We start from the raw sequence: 24,000 nt of genomic DNA, 5'->3' as shown, positions 1-24,000 counted from the left end.
AGAGAAATTGCCCAAGTGGAATTTGTAGAAATATAATTTCAAGTCATAGAAAACCTTAGGGTGAGAGATATCAAAAAAGGTTGATTGAAACCCTATCTCAGGCGAATAGGCTCTCAGATATAAGAGGTGATGGGTTGTGAGAGGACAGATGAGGGGGCTTGTGTCCGTGAATTTCTTGAATGCCGTGTTCAAACATGTTGATTCCCAAGGCAGGGCCATGGAATGTGCACCTGTCCTTCCCTTCTTCTTTTATTCTTTGTTTCCATTTCTTCCCTTCATTCTTTCCCCTTTTCTCTCTTCCTTCCTTTGTTCCTTTCTCTTTCTTGCACTGGACTACAGTTGGGGCCTGTTTAACCATAGGCTCTTAGGCAAATGAAAAATATTTTCTGTTCCTCTATGTTTTTCTCTGGCACTGCTTGATTAACCTTCCTTCAAACCTGTTAGGCCAAAAAAATTAAAGATACAAAAGTAGTCTGGTTTAGCTTAAGAGTTCTCCTTACTGGGAGAGTTGGGGTTTAAGTCCAGGTAATAATTGTTCTTTGTGAAGTTTCTCTCTCAATATACCACAGGAAGTAGAGTGGTTGTTCTTGGGTTTCCTATTCAAATAGACTATCTATTGGCACCAGAGACTTGCTATAGAAGTTCAGTGTTCCCCTGCCCTCAAGGCAAGTGAGGAAGCTTCCAAGATAATTAATCTGTGTCTCCAAGGGCTTAAGGGAGGCAGAGGTGTTTAAAGACTCAAACCTGGAAAGTCTAGAGAGGGGTCTAGAAAGTCTGAAGACCATGAAGAGGCATGAGCCTTCCCTGGAAAGGGAGAGGTTCAGTTAATTCTTGAGAGATACTGTGTCCAGGAGGCCGTTTTGGATGAAAGAGGTGACCCTAGGAGGGGTGTGGACCTCCTGGAAGCTGAGAGACTAGGAAGGAAGTGGTAAGCCATCGGTTGGATTTCCTGCATCAGGGGAACTTCAGTTGAGAAATTCTCCCTGAAAGGGGAGGATCTCTGAAGAACCCACAAATGTGACTCATGCATCTGCCATTTCTGGGAGAAGTGAAGGGTTTATTGCTGGAGGGCCATTCCTGGTCTCGACTACTTCCTTCTCTCCTTCCTCCCCAATTTGAATTAGCCAAAAGCAGTAGATAGTGAATGGCATTAGAGAGGATGTGTAGATGGTCGAAGAGGCTGGTCTTACCCAATTTCCCCCCTACCTATTTTACAGTTTTAATATTATATCAGCTCAGTCTTTTTAATGTTGAGTGAGAATATCACTGCTGCTGAAAAGGATTAACACAACTCTGGGGCTTATTTAAGACTTCATCCTGTGGCATAGAAAGAACTATTTAAGAGAACAGGTTTGATAAGGAAGGAAGTAGGAGAAGGAACAAATATGATCTGTGCTTAGACTTCTCATTCCAACTATTAAGTTAAATATGGCAGTGAGATTTCACAAAAACTCAGAGGACAAAATTCTTAGACCAGATAAGTATAACCTGGGAAATAAACAAGATGCTAAAGATAAGTATGGGGGGCTTCCCTGGTGGTGCAGTGGTTGAGAATTGGCCTGCCAATGAAGGAGACATGGGTTTGATCCCTGGTTGGGGAAGAAGATCCCACATCCTGTGGAGTCACTAAGCCATGCGTCAAAACTACTGAGCCTGTGCTCTCGAGCCTGGGAACTGAAACTTCTGAGCCCACACGCTGTAACTGCTGAAGCGTGCACAACCCAATCCAGTTTTCTTGCCTGGAGAATTCCATGGACAGAGGAGTGTGGCAGGCTACAGTCCATGGGATCACAAAGAGACATGACTGAGTGATGAATACTACCACTACATTGTAAAATATATTTAATATATAATAATACTATATTCAAATATATATACAGTATTAGAAACAATCAGAAGAAATTGAAAGGATTTCTTCCAAATGAAAGAAATGTATATCCAAATATATTTTCAGCTCCAGAAGAAAAATCTTGTCATCTCTACAGTGCCATGTAAACCCAACAGCAGTGTTTTATATGATATGATTTTAAAGAATGACCAAAAGAAATAAAGTAGAGAAGAAAAACATTAGTAGAATGGGAAAGGAGCAGGAAAAAGAAGGGAGATAAAGAAGAGAATATAAGGAATGAGGTAGAAACGAAAATCACAGAACTCAGTTCAGACAATGGGGTGTCGCTTGTCTCTACGGCACCAACAGTGTGGTGTGTGCTCTGAGTTTGGTTTAAGTAATTGTGTGTATATTGGGCATAGATCTGATGTGATACCAGTCTGGCTTCTGCTTAATTGATTAAATTCTCTCTTGTCTGTTTCTCCTCATTCCGTTGAGAGCTGTGTTCATCAGTTACAACAGAATTTTCTAACACTTTCTTCCTTATTTTCCACTCAACGCTAACTTGTCTCTGGCCACCAAAGCTCTGGGTTGCATCCACATTCCAGCTCCTTTTATTGCCAAAGTGCCTCAGGTAACAACAAGGCCAGCCTTGAACCAACAGAGTTTGACTTTGCCTCTTTGAGGAAATCAGGGACTTGGGAGGAAAACGTGGAGAACAAGTAAGCAGATTGCTGTTTGTCACCCATAAGTATTCTCTCTTTTCTTTCATAGGACGCTTGGCTGCCTGTAGCCTCCCCTAGCACTTAGCTCTGGCCATGTGAGTAAGTGTGGGCTAATGGGATGTGAGAAGAATAGTCTGGGTCTTTCCATTAAAAGAAAAATGTGGGTGATATCCCTATCAACAGAAAACAGTGAACAAATCCTTAGCATTCTTGAAAAAGAGAACCAAAGTAACAGAAGACATAATTGAAGGTAAGTTCAAGAAAAAATTTTCCGAAATTATTAAAAAAAAATGAAATATATTTTGCGTAAGTACATGTATTTTCACTCTATAGCAGAGAAAATAGATTCCAGTCAACCCTGAAATATATTCCAGCAAACTTACTGGACTTTAAAGATAAAGAATTGAATGGGCAGCCTGGGCTGAAAGACCAAGTCATTTTCAAGGGAGAGGAATCTCTGGCTGTAGAATTTTCTATAGCAACACTGAATGCCACAGAAGGTTTCAGGAAAATCCTACAAGACAGTTCTAGAAGTAAAGAACAAGCAAATTATTTTCAGGTATAAATAATAAAAGCAAGTACTTTTGAATAGGGACATTTTGGAAATATTGGTCCTATGAGTACTTATTGAGAAAACTGCTAGAGGGTCCACTTTAGCAAACCAAGACAGGACTGAGACATTTTGGCAAGAAGATTAAAATAAAAATGTAAATGAGGTGAAAGACCAGAGTTTTAAGTGTATATGTCCTGAAAATATAGATATAATGTAATACCAAAAAAATTGCAGAGGAAGGCAGAAATACGAGTGGTAGAGCAAGGTCATTATTTTACTGTTGGGAGTCAAGGGGTATTATTTGGATAAATAAAGGATAAATATAAAGCACTTTTTATATATGAGAGGTAAAAAATAAAGGGAATGTGCGGCCTAAATTGGGTGGGAGAGGAAAGAGACTGGACAGAGAAATATAGGACACATACTAATTTTGCAAATCTACCAGGGTGAGGGGGAAATTAATGGGATCTGTCTACAGAGAGGATCAAAGGTGTCATATAAAGGTAATTCTAAGAGTAATTACTACAACAAAAGAATAAACCTTTGTAAATATCATAAGTATATACTCCCAACCAAAGGAAATACGGGAAATGAACAAGAACTCAATTCAATTTCTTTTAAAGGAAAAACCCAGAAGTGGCTCATGTTTCTCCTACTCAGGAGAAATGTGGCAGAGCTAACTGCAAGACCAGTTGGGAGGGTTAGTCTCAGCTAAGCAATCCTATGCTCAGCTTTAACCACTACAACCAAAATGCAAACCTTCCTAAGTATCACAAGTACACAGATGCACATAAATGCATTGAAGACAGAATGCAGAGTGTTGACATTTTTAATATCCAAGACACTAGAACAAGATGAATCATCAGTACAAATTAACATGACAGAAACAAGTTCAAACATTTTGGTCCTAACAATAACAGGACATGACTTAACTCACTTATTTAAATAATATATTTTGTAATTAAATTACAAAGTAAATCCCAACTTTTAACCATATACAAAAGACTGAAGTAAAAACACATTTTTAAATGCTGAAAATCAATGTACAGGCAAAGGTAATTTTGGCATACATCAACAAAAAGAAACCAGGGAATCCTGATCTGATTATCAAACAAAGTATAATCCAGGACAAAATGTTTTAAGCAAATAGAAATTACAGGAAATATCATAAGAGGTAAAAACAGTCTACTAGTAGACACTCTTATTTTTTATTACCCTCAGTCCACAGATGATCAAGTGGACAAAATGAAAAGGCTCTGAAAGACCCAAATAATACGTTTTAACAAGGTTGATATTATTGATACACATTCAACTTCATATCTAGAAAATGGAAATAGAGAATGTACATTTTCTCCCATGCTCTCTTAAGCAACTCTTGGGTCAGAGAGTAAATATAAATCCAAATTGCAGGCTGTCTGGCAAGCAACAATAATAAAATATTGCCTATGAGAACCTATGTATTATTTAATTTAAAAAACTAATTCTAGAAAGAATGAAAATGTGTATATATACAGCCAATCTTCATTACTCACATATTCCACATTTGTGAAGTCACCCACTCTCTAAAATTTATTTGAAACTCCCGAGTCAGTTCTCATGGCGCTTCCATGGTCATTCATGATGGTGCGCACAGCAGTGAAAAATTTGTGTTGCCAGACACACGTGTTCCCAGCAGAGGTTGAACAAGACAAAGCTCTGCCTCCTTGTTTCAGCTTATTTTGTAAACAAGCATCCTTTTGCCATCTACTTAATTCCATGTTGTTCTCATTTTGTGCTTTTTGTTGGTAATTATGCTGCTTAAAATGGCCTCAAGCCTAGTGCTGAAGTGCTCTCTAGTGTTCTTAAGACTGTGACGTGTCTTATGGAGAAAACACATGTGTTAGATGAGCTCCAATCAGGCATGAGTTATAACGCCATTGGATGTGAGTTCAGCATTAATGAATCAACATGTATAATAAATTAGGTGTCTTTAAACAGAAACATTCATGAAACAAAGATCTATGTTTATTGGTTTACAAAAAGGACCAGAGGCTCACAAGAACCAAACCCTCTATTTCTTTTGGAAGCAAAGTTTTACTATTCGCTACTTTGTGTTTGGGGTGACTTCATACAACCTCTATACCATGAATAATGAGAACTGGCTGTATTTGTATACACATGCACACACACACAATGTATTTTCAGAGTCCACCCAATTTTTCCATTGTTTTTGATTTCAGATATTATACTTATTTCTATTTGGTTCTTTTTTTTTTCTTAAATATATATAGTTTTGAAACATTTTGTGAATGGATGTGGAGGGACTAGGGAAAAAAAGAGGAATCAAGCACATTTTTCTATATTTTTGACTCAAGCAACCGAGTAGAAATAATGTCATTTAGTGAGAGAAAGGTGGTGGATGACAGGTTTGGGAGTGAAATAAAGAAATGGGTTTCATGTGTCAAATCTGAGACTCCAAGTGGAAGTTTGGAGTCAGAAGTTGAACTTATGACTTGGCAGTTCAATAGAAGGACCAAAGGAGGTGAAATAAAATTGGTGGTCATTAACATATGGATAGAATTTATGGCTACCAGACTGGATGAAATATCTAGGGATGCGATCTCAGCTACACTTCAACATGTAGATACAGGAAGCCATGAAGGGACCATCACCACCAACAGTACCACAGCTATCAACTCTCTGATCAACATTACCAACAAATGACCAGGAAGGAGCTATAAGCAAGTAGGAGATCATGATACTTAAGCAGACAAGAGAGTGCATCAAATTCTCCCAGCTTACTCACCTGATCACAGTGATGCCAAGACCCACCAGGTGTTAGGAAGCAAGAAGCAGCCAACAACCTCCCAGTCAGAAAGACTATGATCAGATCTCCCTCTGATAGGCCAACCGGCTTCATCCTCTTGACTGGAGAAACCAGCTTGTTAGAAAAAGATTCCTTCAGGTCTAAAGCCCAGGCTCTTGGGAGGAGGTCTGCCTCCTCATCCTCAATGCTCCCCACGCCTGCTGCCTACTCCCGCCTCACCCATGAGGTCAGCAGAGCTGCTTATCTGTGGTCAATCTGTATAGTCTTCTTGGGAGCATGTGGTGTAGAGGCATCCTTACTATCGCAATGAGATCTACAGAGAATCTTCCTTAGCCAACAACACTGATTACATCACTGTACATGACAAAGAACCAACAATGAAAACTGACCAACCTTCTAATTTGTGGTTTCCTAACATGTCCTTATCCCTCCCTTTATTTCAATATTTTTACCCCCAGATTTAAGTATACAATTATATACTTGGATTAAACTTTTCACAGACTGATAGAATTAGTCATTTAAATTACTCTTCCAACACATTCTTGGATGCATCAGTATACAGAAGCTTAACTAGTTCTAATGCAGAGTTTCTTCTCACCAGCCACATGGCGCTAGTACTTTTAACCTGGGCCAAGGATGGTTGGAGGCATAAATCACTCCAAGTATTTGGGGTATGGCACTGGCTTAATCTTGTGGAATTAGCCCTTCTTGGTTTCATCATGGTGGAAAAATATGGAGGTTCCCACCTTACATTTAGCACCTAAGGTTGCTGGATTGTGAGGCTGTGTCAATATGTATATTTGTCACTGGGAACCTCTATTGTGACCAGACCACGGGCTATGTTGCAAATGAGACTCCTGACTCTTTGCCTCTGGGTGAAACTCAGACTTTTTTTTAAAAAGGGAAGCTCTGAGTTCACTTCTTTATTCTGTGGAAGTAGGGAATCATTGTAAATTATCCTGCCATGTTCTATAGGATGAGCTATAGGAATTTTATCTACAGCCAACAGCAACTCAGTCGTTAGCATGAGTGCAAGCTTGGCCAAAGTCTTTCAAAATCTTGGAAGCCTTCTATACCTTTGTTTTTGGGGACACCTCAAATCTGGCTTTTCCTTCACTTTTGCTAAATTCCCACACAACACCAGTAATAATGCTCACTTTTGAAGTCTGTTTATATATCTTTACCCAAAATGAGTACCATGAGGAAAGAATGAGTTTCAGCAGCCATTAGTAGAGATGTGGTCTGATTTTTCAGGAAGGAGAAGTTGTAGAAGGGTTGAGAGTGTGAAATTGATAAGTTGACAGGTGTGGAAATGGGACAAGGCCCATAAGGATGAGGTCTGATAAATAGAAGGTGTATAAAGAAGGGTCCTCAGTATTTGGAGATCAAAGAACATTACAGAAAATATTTTGACAATGCTGAGAATAATAACTAACCTGTAAGCAGTAAATACTTATTAAATACTATATGAGAGAGAGAGTCTTAAAAAGGATGTTGCATATATCCTCACTTAAATCACTGAACAAATCATTTACGTTATATATTTAGGTGAAGACAAGAAAGGAAATCTGAACAGAAAAAAGATAAAGGATCTCAAACTAGTTCAGATTTAGCAACAAGATTGGAGACTGTCGTAGAAAAATCTATATTCATCATATTTTACTGTTTTTAGGTAAGATTCTTTCCAAATACTTTCTCTATTTCTGCCAACAAAATCCAACTCTGTGGGTCTGTGTTTTGTATAAGGCTAACTAATCAAATTCCCGAGACCAGACTTTTTAAATGTAAGTCTTCGTACCTCACAAAGAATTAGACAAAGAGAACGAGGGGAAGTCCTCTCAACCCACAGCTTTAGAAGGAGAGACAGAATTCTCTACCATAAAACTAACGCAAAGAATTGCCTTACATGGGAGACATGTCCCACATAAAGCATATGAATGGAGGGGACATATGTATATCTATGGCTGATTCATATTGATGTATGGCAAAGACATCATAATATTGTAAAGTAATTGTCCTTCAATTAAAATAAATAAATAAATTCAAAACAAGAATTGCCTTGACAGTATTAAATTGAGAATTTTCATAAGAAGGTAAGACATGTCTGTTTGTAACCATTACCAATTTGTTCTGTTCTCTGTAATACAAATTTGCCTTGAAAGAGTTATTTGGAAGGGTCTTGTAATACTCCCCTCATTAGAAACTATTGTCACTTATTACAAATTTCTTAAGAAACTTAATTCTGGTTGGTTGTCTTGATAATTTGGAGGCCTGGCCCTAATATTTTAAGTGACAGGTGGATCCTTAAACTATTATATAGATGCTCCTAAGATTTTATATTAAATCAGAAAAAGATCCCTGGCATTCTGATTTCCTCATATGCAATAAAATGACCATAGATTTCCTACTTAAAAAGATTTTGAGAGTCTTATCTCATTTAAATTTATTCCAGCTCTTTTGTAATGGGAAAAAGATATTCATAGATGGAAACAAATGTGTACAGTATATAATTTTTTTTAAAGTGTAAGAAAATTCATAGTGGAAGAACATCAAATAAGACATAAACAAATGGGTATGTCTCTGTTCTCCCTAAACTATTCTGCAAAATCAATGTATTTCTAATTAGAGTTTCCAAAGAACTTGGGAAGGAGATGGGGAGGGAATCTTCTTGAGCTAATTCAAAAATTCACCCCTAGCATCAGTCTGTTGCTACTTCTGAGCTCTCCCTTTTCTCCTGCAATGTTTTTATAAAATAAAAACTAATATTCAGACAAGTAAAAGGTGCTGTGTGATCAAAGTGCCTATATACAAATAGGCAAAACTCATGGGATTTTGACGGAAATATTAAAAATTATCAGGTACTTCAAATATTCTAGAATCAAATATAGAGCAATATTTTGAAAAATCTAGAAATGGCTATTATAAATATGATAGGAAACCAAAGAACTAGAGAGAAAAAGGCTAACAAATTTGATCTCCTAAAAATTTATAACTTCTTTAACACAAAGTATTCCGTTAACAAACCTAAAAGAAAAACAACAAATGGGACAAAATATTAGGAACATATAGGACCAAGATTTAGTGTGCATGTATCTGATACAAAGATTTCTATAGTCATGCAGTATAGTAAGAAAAAGAAAAACACCACAACAGCAGACACTGACCGAGCATCCCATGACAAAGCATTCTGTGAGGAAGGAAAACAAATGACCAATAACAAACGGAAAATACTCAACCACACTAAAAATGAAAAGAGTGCATGTTAAGGCATCCTTTAAAAAAGGTTTTTTGTAGTTCAATTTAAAATGTTATGTATTTTAATTTTCTAGGTCTGATATAATTTTTAAGAGAGAGATATGCATAGAATTACTCTATTTAGATAAAACTGTATTACAAAAGGTGTTAACGCATGCACAGAAAAATTCTGGAAATGTATATGTTAATATTTATAAGAAACATTTTAAAGCAAGAATAAAAAGCAAGATATTCACATGAAGATATGAGCATTTTGAAAAACAATTAGTTTAAAAGGCATTAATCTTTTTCTTATTAAAGGTACGGAAAATATAATAAATTTTAGCATTAAAAAATCGTTCATTTGTAACATGAAAATCGAGTAAATTCTTATGCAGTCTTACTTCTTTTCCCACTGTGTTTTCCCAAAGTAGAATTGCTTCCAATATCCGTGGAATCTAGAAAGTAACAGGTGGTGGTCAGAAACTTAAAAAAACTGTAAACCTGAAAAATCTCTTCACTACTTATGTGCATTGGTTTCCTCATTTATGAAACAGGGATAGCAACACGTATGCCACTCAGGTTTTACATTTTTTGTGAAGATTAAATAAGATCTTATTTGCAAAAGCTAATGAGAAATCACTATATAAATCAGCAACATGTTAGAAGGCCTCCTCCAAAACTATCTAATGAGTTTACAAATAGTTGTCTGAGGTCTTTTTTTTCTGATAGGGTAAAGGATTGTTTGTCTTTTGAGGTCTTTCCAAGGTTGTGACAAAATGACGCTATTATCTTCCAGCAGAAGAACACATTTCTTTGCCCCATGATATTGTCAATTTCACCAGTGATTTCAACTACATCATCCAGGTATAATCAGTTGGCCATTCTGTTAAATAGAATTCTTTCCTCCCTGCAGTTCCCCGAAGGGTCAGGTCAGGTAAGTGCAAAGAATAGGGTTGTGACGTGGACTGAGTGCACTCCCTGTCAAAGTGTGTTTACACTCGAGTGCATCAGGAGTGGGAGCTCTGATTTCAGACTCCTGACACCCTGCAGCCCAAGGTCCTGTGACCTGCACCTTCTGTAACTGGTCCACCCCCTGTTGGGAGCTGCTTGAGGTTCTCCTTGAACACTGATCACCTTCCACAGCTACTCCTGGGTCTGGGGTATCTATTCAACCACCTCTATCCCGACCTTGGGTGGCCTTACCCATCCTATCAATGCTTGGTGACTTTCAGTCATTGCTTCTTGGCCTCTTGAACACTTTTTGAAGAATACATGACACAGGAGCACTTCTAAGTCCTTGGAGCTCTGCTCCTAAGTTATGGCTTGTAAAGAAATTTTCACTTACACCTCCTCCCCTCCTCTTTCCCTGACTCCTACATCACAGGGTGACTCTGCCTCTGACATCTCTTTCTCTTGTTGCTGCTCCTCACTGTCCTTGTCCCTTCCTTTTAGTCTGTTTTTACTCTTCACCCAAAATACGCATTTTTATTTTTCTATTTTTTTCTTTATATACTTCTCCAATCCACTCATTGATGACATTTTTACATACATTTGTACTTACTTTTATGTGACATTATTCTTTTCTAAAAATACTGTTTGTTACATTAATATGTATTCAGTTCAGTTCAGTTCAGTTGCTCAGTCGTGTCCGACTCTTTGCGACCCCATGAATCTCAGCACACCAGGCCTCCCTGTCCATCACCAACTCCTGGAGTTCACTCAGACTCACATTCATCGAGTCGGTGATGCCATCCAGCCATCTCATCCTCTGTCGTCCCCTTCCTCTCCTGCCCCCAATCCCTCAATCAGAGTCTTTTCCAATGAGTCAACTCTTCACATTGAGGTGGCCAAAGTATTGGAGTTTCAGCTTTAGCATCAGTCCTTCCAAAGAACACCCAGGACCGATCTCCTTCAGAATGGACTGGTTGGATCTCCTTGCAGTCCAAGGGACTCTCAAGAGTCTTCTCCAACACCACAGTTCAAAAGCATCAATTCTTTGGCGCTCAGCTTTCCCCACAGTCCAACTCTCACATACATACATGACCACTGGAAAAACCATAGCCTTGACTAGACGGACCTTTGTTGGCAAAGAAATGTCTCTGCTTTTTAATATGCTATCTAGGTTGGTCATAACTTTCCTTCCAAGGAGTAAGTGTCTTTTAATTTCATGACTGCAATCACCATCTGCAGTGATTTTGGAGGCCCCCAAAATAAAGTCTACCGCTGTTTCCACTGTTTCCCCATCTATTTCCCATGAAGTAATGGGACCAGATGCCATGATCTTCGTTTTCTGAATCTTGAGCTTTAAGCCAACTTTTTCACTCTCCTCTTTCACTTTCATCAAGAGGCTTTTTAGTTCCTCTATACACATATTCAATTGTTAAAGTAACTTTAGTATTCTTATATAAATACTGTAATAAATGAATTTTTGCCAGACAAATGTCCAAATGTTGAAACCCAGAAGGTAGACTTTTTTTTTCTGTTCACTCAACAAGGTTGCTGAGCATCTCTCACATGTCAGATGCTGAGGTGAATGATGGTGATGATGCAGGGCAGAAGACTACTGAAGCATCAGTGCTTATCAATCTTATGAGCAACCAGGGAACTGATGCATAAAGAGGGATGCACACTGGTACACAGAGACTGTTAAGACACAGTATACAGTCTACTTTGGGGATGCAGAAGGCAAGAAGAACTAGCCTGGTTTGAAATGAGGGACCTTTTCTAGTGGAAGAATCATGGAAGCAGTAGGTAAACAGATTAGGGAGAAAGGTGACTAAGATAAAAGCCCCAAATGGATGGAAGCGCACATACAAAAGTCTGGATTCAGCAAATGCAGGACACCAAGAAGAGTTCAGTGGGTCTGAACACTGAGTGAGACAATGAGAGGCAATGATGAGGATGGAGAAAGATGCAGGGGCCTCAGGCAGGGAGTTTGGAAGTCACTCAAAGAAGAATTAATTTATTCCAAAGGAAAATTAAAGGACATTCGGCTATTACATAGGACAGCAGCATGAACACATTTGCTTTTTTGAAAGATCAGCTTAGCTAAATCACTTAGACTGTGTTTGGTGGGAACAATGTTGGAAGAAGGAGAACAAACAGGAGCCTGTAGAACTAGATCAAGTGAGAAGTGATACAGACACGGATAAGGGTACTGACATGGAGATGGAAACAAGTGGACAGGCTGGAGACATTTAAAAGGAATAACTGATAGAGTTAGGTGACAGACTGTTGTTGTTTAGTTGCTAAGTCATGTCTGATTGTTTTGTGACCCCCATGAACTGTAGCCCACCAGCCTCGTCTGTCCATGGGATTTCCCAGGCAAGAATACTGGAGTGGGTTGCCATTTCCTTCTCCAGGGGATCTTCTTGACCCAGAGATCAAACCTGCATCTCCTGTCTTGGCAGGCGAATTCTTGTGATCCCTGAGCCACCAGGGAAGCTCAGGTGACTAGATGGGTTATGTCAATTGAGATGTCTCTGTCATGGATGACTGAGAAGTTCAAGTTGAAAGAATGAGTCAGTAAGTGTTTTAGAGGTACAGAACATTGGAGGAGCAGATACTGGTTTTCAGGGGAAAGATGATGTGCTCAGTTTTGAGTATTGAGTCTGAAGGTCTTTGAGAGATAAGTGGAGAAGTCTAAAACCTTAGGACTTTGGCCAGGTCTTTCTGATACTTGGATAATTGAGTTTGAAAGCACAGAAGACAGAGTCAGGCTGGGCTGGAAATGTGGGTTGAGGAACAATTTGATTGTAGATGGTAATTGAAGCTCTAAGAGTACGTGAAACTCCATTGGCGAAGTCTCTTACGAACTGCGTGAGTTACAGGAGCCATTTTGATACCTGGGGATAACTTACCCTAAAAACTCACTGCCATTGTGAACAATGTTGCTTTGGTCTCATGAGCCTCTCAGATCCACAACTTCTCCATTTCTCTCCTCTCTTTCTTTTGCACTGTCCCGCTTCTCTCTCTACCATTTTTTTCCCCTCATCTTTTAACCGTTTATCTCTTTGTTCAGTTCAGTTCAGTCGCTCAGTCATGTCTGACTCTTTGCGACCCCATGGACTGCAGCACGCCAGGCTTGCCTGTCCATCACCAACTCCTGGAGCTTACTCAAACGCATGCCCATTGAGTCAGTGATGCCATCCAACCACCTCTCTGTGCCTCATCTTTATCCCCTCCACTGGTTACTTCCTGTATGTATCTCATTCCATCTGGTTTTCTATGCTTCTGTCTCTGGAGCTAGTGTTATTATTGAAGTGATCCCCTCTAATCTGGCACATCCCTTTCTAATTTTTCTTTTCTTTCAATTTTACCTTGATCTTTGGCTTTAAAATATTACAGTCTTTGCATTTATCTATTTTTTCTTCAATGACATTTAGCTTCATCTCGCAGTTTACCACTTTCATTGTCACCATTTGCTTGCTTTTTGGACACTGGCCACTCTATTGATTATTATTACTTCTGCCAGTTCTCTACGAGTTTCCTACATCAAAGGCCTATCAATCACAGACTTTATTATCATGTTTATGGTAAAGTTCCTAGAGATACCTTGAAAATTACCCATCTTCCTCTATAAAACTTCCCGATCTGGTGACATTTGGATCTTGTGAAACTTGAAACATACTCAAACATCCACAACTCAGATGGGCTGAGGAGAAACACACCTGCTCCAATGACCACTCTTCATATCCAACAGAGATTTGCTCTCTTTCTACCTAGCCACACCTCCTCTTTCTCTTCCTCTTTATGGTCTCCTTAGAAAATTTATCTCCATCACTTTGATTCTGTGAGCTTCTCTGCCCCTGATTTCTCTTGTCTTCTGTGTTGATTTCTCTCATTTCATCAGTTATACTCTTTTTTTAAAGAATTATTCATTGTTTATTTGAAATTCAAATTTGATTGCAGGTCCTGTATTTTTAATGTTTATTTATTTGGCTGCATTGGGTGTTAACTGTGGCACATGGGCTCCAGAGTGCCTGGGCTCAGTAGTTACAGCACGCAGACTTGGTTGTTCCACGTCATGTGGGATCTTCCTGGATCAGGGATCGAGCCTGTGTCTCCTGCATTGCAAGGCAGACTCTTAACCACTGGACCACCAGGGAAGTCCAGTTATATTGTTAACATCTGTTTTTTAAAAAAATTTCTCTGTTCATCCTTTTTTGTCTTATCTTTTTAGGTGTTTTGTATGCCATATAGCTGGTTCCATTCCCACCCAATTTGTTTATGGTTTTTGCTTTTTGCCTCTCAATCTGGATATACATATTTCAATATTCACACTAATAGTGGTGGTTAAATATATTCATCAATATATACATATATATTCATATATGTGTGTATATGTGACATATACACACATACATATATACATATGCATTTATTTGTTGTTCAGTTGCTCGGTCATGTCTGACTCTGCAACCCCATGGACTGCAGCACACCAGGCTTCCCTGTCCATCAGCAACTCCCGGAGTTTGCTCAAACTCCTGTCCATCGAGTCAGTGATGCCATCCAACCATCTCATCCTCTTTCGTCCCCTTCTCCTCCTGCCTTCAATCTTTCCTGGCATTGGAGTCTTTTCTAATGAGCCAGATCTTCACATCAGGTGGCCTAAGTATCAGAGCTTCAGCTCCAGCATCAGTCCTTCCAATGAACATTCAGGGTTGATTCCTTTTGGATTGACTGGTTTGATCTCCTTGCAGTCCAAAGGACTCTCAAAGAGTCTTCTCCAACACCACAGTTCAAAAGCATCAGTCCTTCCATGCTCAGCCTTCTTTATGGTCCAACTCTCACATACATACATAACTACTGGAAAAACCATCAGTTCAGTTCAGTTCAGTTCAGTCGCTCAGTCGTGTCCGACTCTTTGCGACCCCATGAATCGCAGCACGCCAGGCCTCCCTGTCCATCACCAACTCCCGGAGTTCACCCAGATTCACATCCATCGAGTCAGTGATGCCATCCAGCTTTGACTATATGGACCTTTGCTGGCAAAGTAATGTCTCTGCTTTTTAATATGCTATCTAGGCTTGTCATAGCTTTTTTTCCAAGGAGCAAGTGTCATTTAATTTCATGGCCACAGTCACCATCTGCAGTGATTTTGGAGCCCAAGAAAATAAAGTCTCTCACTGTTTCCATTGTTTCTCCATCTATTTGCCATGAAGTAATGGGACTAGAAGACATGCATTTATTATTGTTAAATATACTTTCTTGCATCAGACACTGATACACTCCCTTGTGACTATGCCAGATCCCTGTATCTCCTCTTTGGACTCTGATCATGCAACACAGCTCTTATCTTTCTGTTACATAAAATAGTCACTCCTTTTTATCCTTAAACATTTGTACATCCATTAATATTTCCTCATCCCAAAATGGGGAAGCAATAGCTAGCCTGCCTAAGTCTTAAAGACTTTGTGATGGCAGAGTAAGATCTTATTTGCCAAGGGAATTTAAAATACCATCAGACAATCTAAACACAATATGTTGAATATCTGACAAAATCTATACTAAAGTTTTAGAATGGTTGCTCTTAAGCTTTTATTTCTGTCTATAATTACACAGCAGGACCAGTTGTCTTTTGATGTGTTTATAATTACAAATGGCATTAGTGTCAACCAGTATACCACTATAGAAATCTAGGATCTTGGTGTTAGTAGACATGACAGTAAGTGCTTAAAAAGATACCATCATTGTGGTAATTGTTTCTGCTAAACTAGGAATATAAAAGTACACATTTAGTTACTAGGGGTTCCCAGGTGGTGCAGTGGGAAAGAATCCACCTGCCAGTGCAGGAAATGTGGGTTCAATCCCTGAATCGGGAAGTTCCCTTGGAGTAGGAAATGGCAAACCAGTCCAGTATTCTTGCCTGGGAAATCCCATGGACAGAGGAACGTGGCAGGCTACAGTTCATGGGGTCACAGAGTTGGACATGACTGAGCACACACACATTATTATATTATTATACTCATTTTGTTAAGCGTGAATTTATAATAATTCCCTGCCTCCTTCCATTTTCTAAAAATCCCAGAAGTAGTTTCCAGGATTAACTGGATACAAGGTAGTCAGGGAGCTCAGAATGAAATGCATCTGGAAGCAGTAGCTTTAAATTCAGACTCCTGACATGCTGCAGGCCAAGGCTGGACATCCTAATCTTCTTTACCTGACCCATTTATTAGGGCTGAACTAGATGTTGCCTGAGGCTCTCCTTCGTTACTCAAGTCTGAAGAGTCACCACCGCTCATCCCTGCAGAAAGAAATAAAAGTCCTTTACAATCTCAGTCTGTGTCCTAGGACCAACCAATACAGCATGGAATTCTTTAAAAGGAAATTTGGAAAAGGGAAGCTTGTGTAAGAGGGTTAAGGATAATTCTCCCACCAGGCACCCCCCGTGGCTCCATCTGATCTGGTGGTCAAGGTTGCTCCAGGAACCACCCCCAAGGCTGGGAGTGGCCAGGACTTTGCTAAGGAAGGCACTCCCTTTGGTCACTAGCTTTTACCCTTTCCTCTTGTCTGCACATATTAACATTCCTGCTTTCTCTCTGTTTCTTATCCAGAGAGACCGTGGAAGCAACAATTTCAACATCAGAGCCTCCATCAGCTGGGCCCTCAGTGAGCACCCCTCCAACCTGGGAACCACTTTATCCTTTTATATGAGTGAAGAATAAACTTGTATTGCACTGCAACCCTCAACTTCTTGAGGTCTTTGTGTTACATCAATTAGCCCAGCTCACCTAATTCAAAACAAATGTGAATCGTCTAAAATACTTATAAATTTATCGCTTCATTTTCAATGATATAACCAAAAAGTTGAAGGGGGGTTTTGTAGCAAAGAAAGATATTTGTTACTGCAAGAGTTTTAATTGTTCTTACGTCTCTTCCTACTGCTCGTTCTGAAAATAGATGTGCTTCCAATGGCTGATGGATCTAGTAAGCAAAGGAAAATACAACCAGTAATCTATATCGAAAAGAGTTATGAACTTATGAATACTCACATTACAGACAGGATGTAGGCTATAAAGATGCAATGATGAACATTACTGTCTCTTCTCATCTAAGGGAAAAAGATCACTACCAAATGGAGTGAAGACCCCCAATCCTTCAATCTTAGTTGCAAAGTCAAAGAAGTTTTGAAAACCAGTATTTTTTCATAGGCTTGCAGCTAACTAATTTGGCAACGAACCTGGACTTTGGCAGCCACGAGTTCAATAAAATATTTATCACAGTTGATGTGAATTCACACAATTTGCTGCAGGAACACTAACACAGTCTATTTGAGAATGAGATTCTGTCCCAAACTTATTGGGTTGTCTTGTAAGCTATAGGATATACACCACACTGCCTTTCTAAAATAATGAAGCATTATTATTTTACATCTGGCTTTAAAATTTTTATCAGTTTTTATTGGGGTATAGTTGCTTTATAACGTTGTGTTAAAGATTTTGAATAAAGGATTACAAATGTTTCCTAAGAGTCCAGATTGTTAGTTCTGTCCTTCTGGTAAGTTTCTGTAAGTTTCCATGTATGATGTGTAATGGGCTTCCCTGGTGGCTCAGATGGTAAAGAATCCACCTGCCAAGGAGGAGATGTGGATTCAATCCCTGGGTTGAGAAGATCCCCTGGGGAAGCGAATGGCTACCCACTTCAGTATTCTTGGGGCTTCCCCGGCGGCTCAGGATGATAAAGAATCTGCCTGTAATGTGGTAGACCTGGCTTTGATCCCTAGGTCAGGAAGATCCCCTGGAGAAGGGAATGGCCACCCACTCCAATAGTCTTGCCTGGAGAATTCCATGGAGTGAAGAGCCTGGTGGGCTACAGTCGTTGGGTTCATACAGAGTTGGACATGACTGAGCAACTAACACTTTCACTTTTATCCATATGTGTAAAAGACCCTTAAATGTTTATGTGCTGGAGTTTTCTCATCTGTGAAATGAGGGAACAGCAGTCTTCTGACTGATATTTTAGGCTGTTATGAACATAAAATGATACTTCATTTCTGAAGATATTTTGAATATGACTATAGGTCAGTGTCACGTTGCAGGTATGTCATGTCGGAGTCCTGCCCAGTCCGGCCTTGTACTCTCCATGTGAATTCATAAAAAATAACTTGTGAGTGCTTGCATGCGTGCTAAGTCACTTCAGTCTTGTCTGACTCTATGTGACCCTGTGGACCATAGCCCACCAGGCTCCTCTGTCCATGGCATTCTCCAGGCAAGAATGCTGGAGTGGGTTGCCATGCCCTCCTCCAGGAGATCTTTCCTGAACCTGAGTCTCTCATATCTCCCCCATTAGCACGTGGGTTCTTTACCACTAGGGCCAACTGGGAAGACCAAAAGACCCTCAAACATTACCAATTCCAGTTGCCTCATCTATAAACCTGGGAGAACCTGGTTACCCTCACTCTCTGTTAAGGTTTTTGTAAAAACAAAATGAAGCTTTATTTACAAAAACCCTATGAGAAATCACTGTTGGCCAATGGTTTAACTATAATTAGGGTTTGAGAGTATTTGGTCTGAAGCCATTTTCCATCAATAATTTAACAGAAGCACAAATTACTCTGTGAAGACTTTCTAAGTTGGGGACTAAAGATAATATTAACAACGAATAGAGGAATACTGTGCTTGGTATGCTCTATAGAATAAAAGCATGCTGGAGAACAAGTATACTATTTCCACTCTTTAGCATTAATAGCTGTTATAGTGTGTACTAAAAATATCATTTTACTAGCATATTTTTACTACAGTTTCAATATAGCAACTGATTGGGCTCACCCAGTTAAAAAACAATTTATATATAATACCTTCTTGCCTCTTTCCACTTCCCAACATAGCCAGAGAAGTTAAATGTGGAAAATGATATCCTAGAAGTAATTAAATCAAGGCATATGGAGAATGGTCAGAATAAGATTCATCAGGAAAACAGAACTCTGATTTAGACTCTGGATATTTGTGGTCCAGGGCTGCAATCCTGATCTTCCTACTTGAGCCATCTGGGATGGAGAGACAGTGGCTTATTGGGCTTCTCCTCCCTCACTTGATCCTAAAGACTAAAGGTTATTGGCCTCTGCACAAAGGAACTTCTTGAGGAGTCTGGGTGTGTGACCAAGGAACCCACGGAGCAGGAAATTCCCTAACAAGAAAACTCACAAAGTCTTGAAAAGCCAAGGGAAGTGTGGTGTGTTCATGTAAGTCACCCGCCATTTAGGTTAGTGATGCTCCATCCCCTATCCCCACAGCAGAGACAATTCAAATGTAAGGGGAGACTTCGCTCTGCTTGAAACTTAACCATCCTACCCTTCTCTGTCTTCTACTTCTGACCCCTTCTATTGTCTTTTTCACACGTCACTCATCTGCTGTTTCCCTGTTCAAGACTGAGTCTCCTCTTCTCACCTCCTCCCACCCCCTGCCAACCTGGTGTCCTTGAACTATTTGCAAGCCTGGAAAATAATCTTCTCATGCGTTTGAACCATAGATATGTTTTGGGACTATCTTTTAGAGCCATTTACCTACTCAACTAAGATGAAAGTAGAAGGTGGACTCCCCAAAAACTGAAGTCAATTTATATTTCACTTGGGCTTCCCTGGTGGCTCAGATGGTAAAGACTCTAATTGCAATGCGGGAGATCCCTGGGTTGGGAAGATTCCCTGGAGAAGGGAATGGCAACCCACTCCAGTATTCTTGCCTAGAGAATTCCATGGACAGAGGAGCCTGGCAGGCTACAGTCCATGGAGTTGCACAGAGTTGGACACAACTGAGCAACTGAACATATACTTGATAAATCTAGTGAGTAAATAGATTGAATGTTTTATTTAAAATATTACTCTTTTGCAGTATCAAGATCAAGGAATATTTTTGCTTCTTTTTAGGACTTTTCCTAGTGTGTTTCTATAAATAGGTACGTTTCTAATATTGTCTGGGTCTAGAAAGTAGAAAGGGAGGAAAAAAATCACTGATTTGTACACTACAGAGATACAGATCTTATGGCAACACTGGCTGCCGCCAGGACTGAGGAAACAACATTTAGATAATCATTTGGAGCTCCAGTTTTACAAAGGAAATAATGTAGAATCCAGAACGCCAGCTTTGTTATTCCCTTTCATCTCTCATGAGACTTATTAGAGACCTTGAAACATTTATATGATTGTGTTTTCTCATCTAGAAACAACGATAGCAATGTCTGTCCTGCTCACCCTTTAAGGTTGTAAGATTGTTTGCAAAGGTCCTTTGAAAAATCACTGTATATGCCATGACTTGCTGAAGAATTGTCAAAAACACTTTGGGTTTCAGAATACCTTATCTGAAGTCTTTATTTCTGGTAATAATAGATAGCTAGATGAGTTATCTGTGACACGGTAACTCATCAAGTTTGTGATCAGATAATAACATGAAAGTGAAAGTGAAGTCACTCAGTCATGTCCGACTCTTTGTGACCCCATGGACTACCAGGTTCCTCTGTCCATGGGATTTTCTAGGCAAGAATACTGGAGTGGGTTGCCATTTCCTTCTCCAGATAATAATATGAATTTCCAATAAAGGAATACAGTTCATACTTGAACGATATGGATTTGAGCAACACAGTTCCAGATGAGACTCAGATTTTTTTTTTCATAGTAAACACTAGTTTACTACATCACTTGACAATCCACAGTTGGTGGAATTCATGGATTGAGAAACTGAAACTCGAGTACTTCGGCCACCTGATGTGAAGCGCTGACTGATTAGAAAAGGCCCTGATGCTGGGAAAGATTGAAGGCAGGAGGAGAAGGGGACGACAGGGGATGAGATGGTTGGAGGGCATCACCACTGATTCAATGGACATGAGTTTGAGCAAGCTCTGGGAGTTGGTGATGGACAGGGAAGCCTGGTGTGCTGCAGTCCAAGGGGTCACAAAGAGTCGGACACGACTGAGTAACTGAACAACAACAACGTGGATGAGGACCTGCGTATGTGGAGGCTGAGTGTAAGTGAGAAGGAGATTTTCAACTGCACTGAGAGTTGGTGCACTTAACCCGTGCACTGCCAACCATATTAAACTTTCTGTTCTTGGTAGAAATCACCATATAAATCCAACATTTTGGGGCTTCCCTGGTGGCTCAGTGGTAAAGAATCCATCTGCCAAGCAGGAGACTTGGGTTCAGTCCCTGATCCAGAAAGATCCCAAATGCAGCAGAGCAACTGAGTCCACGTGCTACAGTTGCTGAGCCCGTGCTCTAGAGGAGCCTTAACTACTGAGCCCCTGTGCCACAATTACTGAAGCCCACATGTCCTAGAGCCTGTGCTCCCCAACAAGAGAAGCCACTGCAATGAGAGAAGCCTAAGGACCATCACTAGAGAGTAGCCCCTGCTCGCTACGACTAGAGAAAAGCCAAGGCAGCAATGAAGACCCAGCACAGCCAGGAATAAATAAGTAAATAAATAAAATTATCGAAAAAAATCAGGCAGCAATGAAGACCCAGCACAGCCAGGAATAAATAAGTAAATAAACAAAATCATTGAAAAAAATCTAACATTTTATAGATACAGCAACTAGTAGTTTTAAACACACTCATTACTTTTAAAATTTATTCCTTTATATAATAAAATAGAAAACACGTATTAATTAATGGAACCCATCAATTAATAGTGGAGAAAGAAATAGCAACCCATTCCAGTATTCTTGGCTGGGAAATCCCATGGACAGAAGAGCCTGATGGACTAAAGTCCTTGGAATCACAAAAGTGTTGGACACGACTGAGCAACTAAATGGCAACAACCATCAGTTAATAGACCTCATCCTCAGATAGAGATTTCATATCATCCTGCATTTCCCATAACAGTAAAATTTAGAGGATACGATTCCAAGAAAAATTGGGTCCATGGTTCATAAGGGGCTCCGAGTAAGATGCTCCAGAAACAGTAGCTCTCGTGCAGATTCCTGCAGCCCTGGCCTTGCTCTCCCACTTCCTTACCAGTTATCCTTCCTGGTGTTGACGTGGAGGGTTCTGGGAACTCGTCTCCATCACTGGATTCTGCAGAGTCCTCACTGCTGATCACTGCACAGAGGAACAACTCCCCCTTAGGATCTCAGGGTGGAGCCCACGCAGCAGGAAACCCCAGAATGAGAGCACCGGGGAGACCTAGAAGCTAAGTTAATTCAAGGCACGTGGTCTGTGCTTGAATGTGGGTGAGCTGCAGGTTGCTCCCGGTCCTGCATGAAAGATGATGACGCTCACACGCAGAGGGCGGCTCCGCCCATCCTGCCCGCACTCCCCTCCCCCACCCTCCTGCTACCCCTCACCCCCACCCTAGATCTACCTCTGACCCTCTACTCCATTCTACCTCTTTCTTTCATTCTCATTTTACTTCTTCACTTTCCTCTTGGCCCCTTTTCCTTACTTATGCCTCTCATTCCAGGGACGGTATCTCTTGATACCTCACTTTGTCTTCATGTGTTTCTTTTCCATCTACTCTCTTGAATATCTTGGCTCTCTATTTTTACCCCCATTTTCTTTCTTTCTTATACTTTCCTCTCTTACTTTGGAAATAGTCTCCTGGACATCAATATTTATTACCCATCATCTGTCTTCTGATATTTTTCGGGTCCCTGGGGAATCTCTTCTGCTAAACTCACAGCACAGGGTGCTGGTTCCCTGCCCTTCTTTCCTCTGCCCAAAGCCACCTGAACTGGCTGGCTGGACCCTGATGCCCCAGCCTCTTGCCTGGTTCCCGTGACCCCCGCTCCACTTTATCTCTGTCAACCTTACCTATTATGTCAGACACTCGGTTATAGCCAGTCCTTGCTCGGGCTTGCAATTGAACTTCTGAGTTAAAAAATGGCTTTTCCTTCTTTATATCCACTAGATGGACAGAACAGGAATTGATCTGTAGTCCATGGTTGGATGGCTTTGCTCCTGGATCAAATTTTAATGAATGAAAAATTTTAATTTGTCTCCCCAAAAAGGAGCTCACTAGCATTAAGAAGTCTTCTTCCTGTCATCTTACTGCAGAGGGAGGCTCCACCCCACCCTTTTCCCGTTTGCTGCTCAACTCTGTCCCTTCCTTCATGCCCCTCTCAACTCTAAGTGGAATCAGAGCTTCCCTAGTGGCTCAGATGATAAAGAATGTGCCTGCAATGCAGGAGTCTCCTGGAAGGTCCCCTGGAGAAGGGAATGACAGCCCACTCTAGTATTCTTGCCTAGGAAGTCCCTTGGAGAGAGGAACCTGGTGGGCTACAGTCCAAGTGGTTGCAGAGTCCGACATGACTGAGTGACTAACACTCTTAAGTGGAATCATTCACTCTCGTTCTGTCTGTTCTTTTGGGGGCAGGGTGGATATGGATTTAGCTTCTTTTATCAACATTATGTGTGCAATAGTCATCTGTATCCAGTTATATACATTTTCTCACTGCTGTATAACATTCATTACAGAAATTATCCATTAAAAAATAAAACTAAAAAATCTCCATTTGTGCTGGCTCAAGTTTTAGACTATGACAAATAATGCTATGGTGAACAATCTTTTGTGTGTGTGGTGATAATATACATTTCTATTGATTTGTTGAAGAGTGTAATTGCTAAGTTATAAGCTACCTGTATTTTCTACTTTGGAAGATTATACAAAACTGTTTTCCAAAGGCATATGAAAAGGCAGGGATGGTTGAGAGAGCTTGTCAAATTTAAGTAACTAAAAGGAGTTTGGTGTGATGGGAATGTAGTATGATGGGGAAATACACATCTGGTAGGTATGTGTCAGTACTCCACACCTGCAGCTTTGACTTCATGCCGAGGGCCACAAGAAGGTGCGTGCGTGCATGCTAAGTCATGTCTGACTCTTTGCAATCCCAGGATCCTCTGTCCATGGGATTTCCCAGGCAA

The 24,000-nt window shown here is 40.2% G+C and overlaps 1 protein-coding gene across 20 annotated transcripts in view; it reads right to left on the bottom strand.

Annotated features, from left to right (window-relative positions):
* SP100 (SP100 nuclear antigen) overlaps positions 1-24,000 on the bottom strand; it is a 127,699-nt gene that overhangs the window by 25,518 nt on the left and 78,181 nt on the right. For 10 of the 20 annotated variants that reach the window (XR_011562107.1, XM_070773644.1, XM_070773699.1 and 7 more), the window contains 2 exons: positions 16,312-16,395; positions 9,551-9,604 (listed from right to left, as the gene is read on the bottom strand). Coding sequence is in view for 19 of the 20 variants with exons in the window: in XM_070773644.1 (XP_070629745.1) it covers positions 9,551-9,604; positions 16,312-16,395 (138 nt within the window). In the remaining variant the exon portion in view is untranslated. Of the gene's footprint in view, positions 1-9,550; positions 9,605-16,311; positions 16,396-17,021; positions 17,076-22,095; positions 22,180-22,890; positions 23,038-24,000 lie in introns of all 20 variants that reach the window. The other 10 variants (XM_019978378.2, XM_070773720.1, XM_070773736.1 and 7 more) reach the window with 4 other exon arrangements.

Source organism: Bos indicus, chromosome 2 (genome assembly GCF_029378745.1).
Source record: "Bos indicus isolate NIAB-ARS_2022 breed Sahiwal x Tharparkar chromosome 2, NIAB-ARS_B.indTharparkar_mat_pri_1.0, whole genome shotgun sequence".
Classification (NCBI taxonomy): domain Eukaryota; kingdom Metazoa; phylum Chordata; class Mammalia; order Artiodactyla; family Bovidae; genus Bos; species Bos indicus.
Note: the sequence above shows the minus strand (reverse complement) of the source record. Positions and strands in the feature narration are given on the sequence as shown.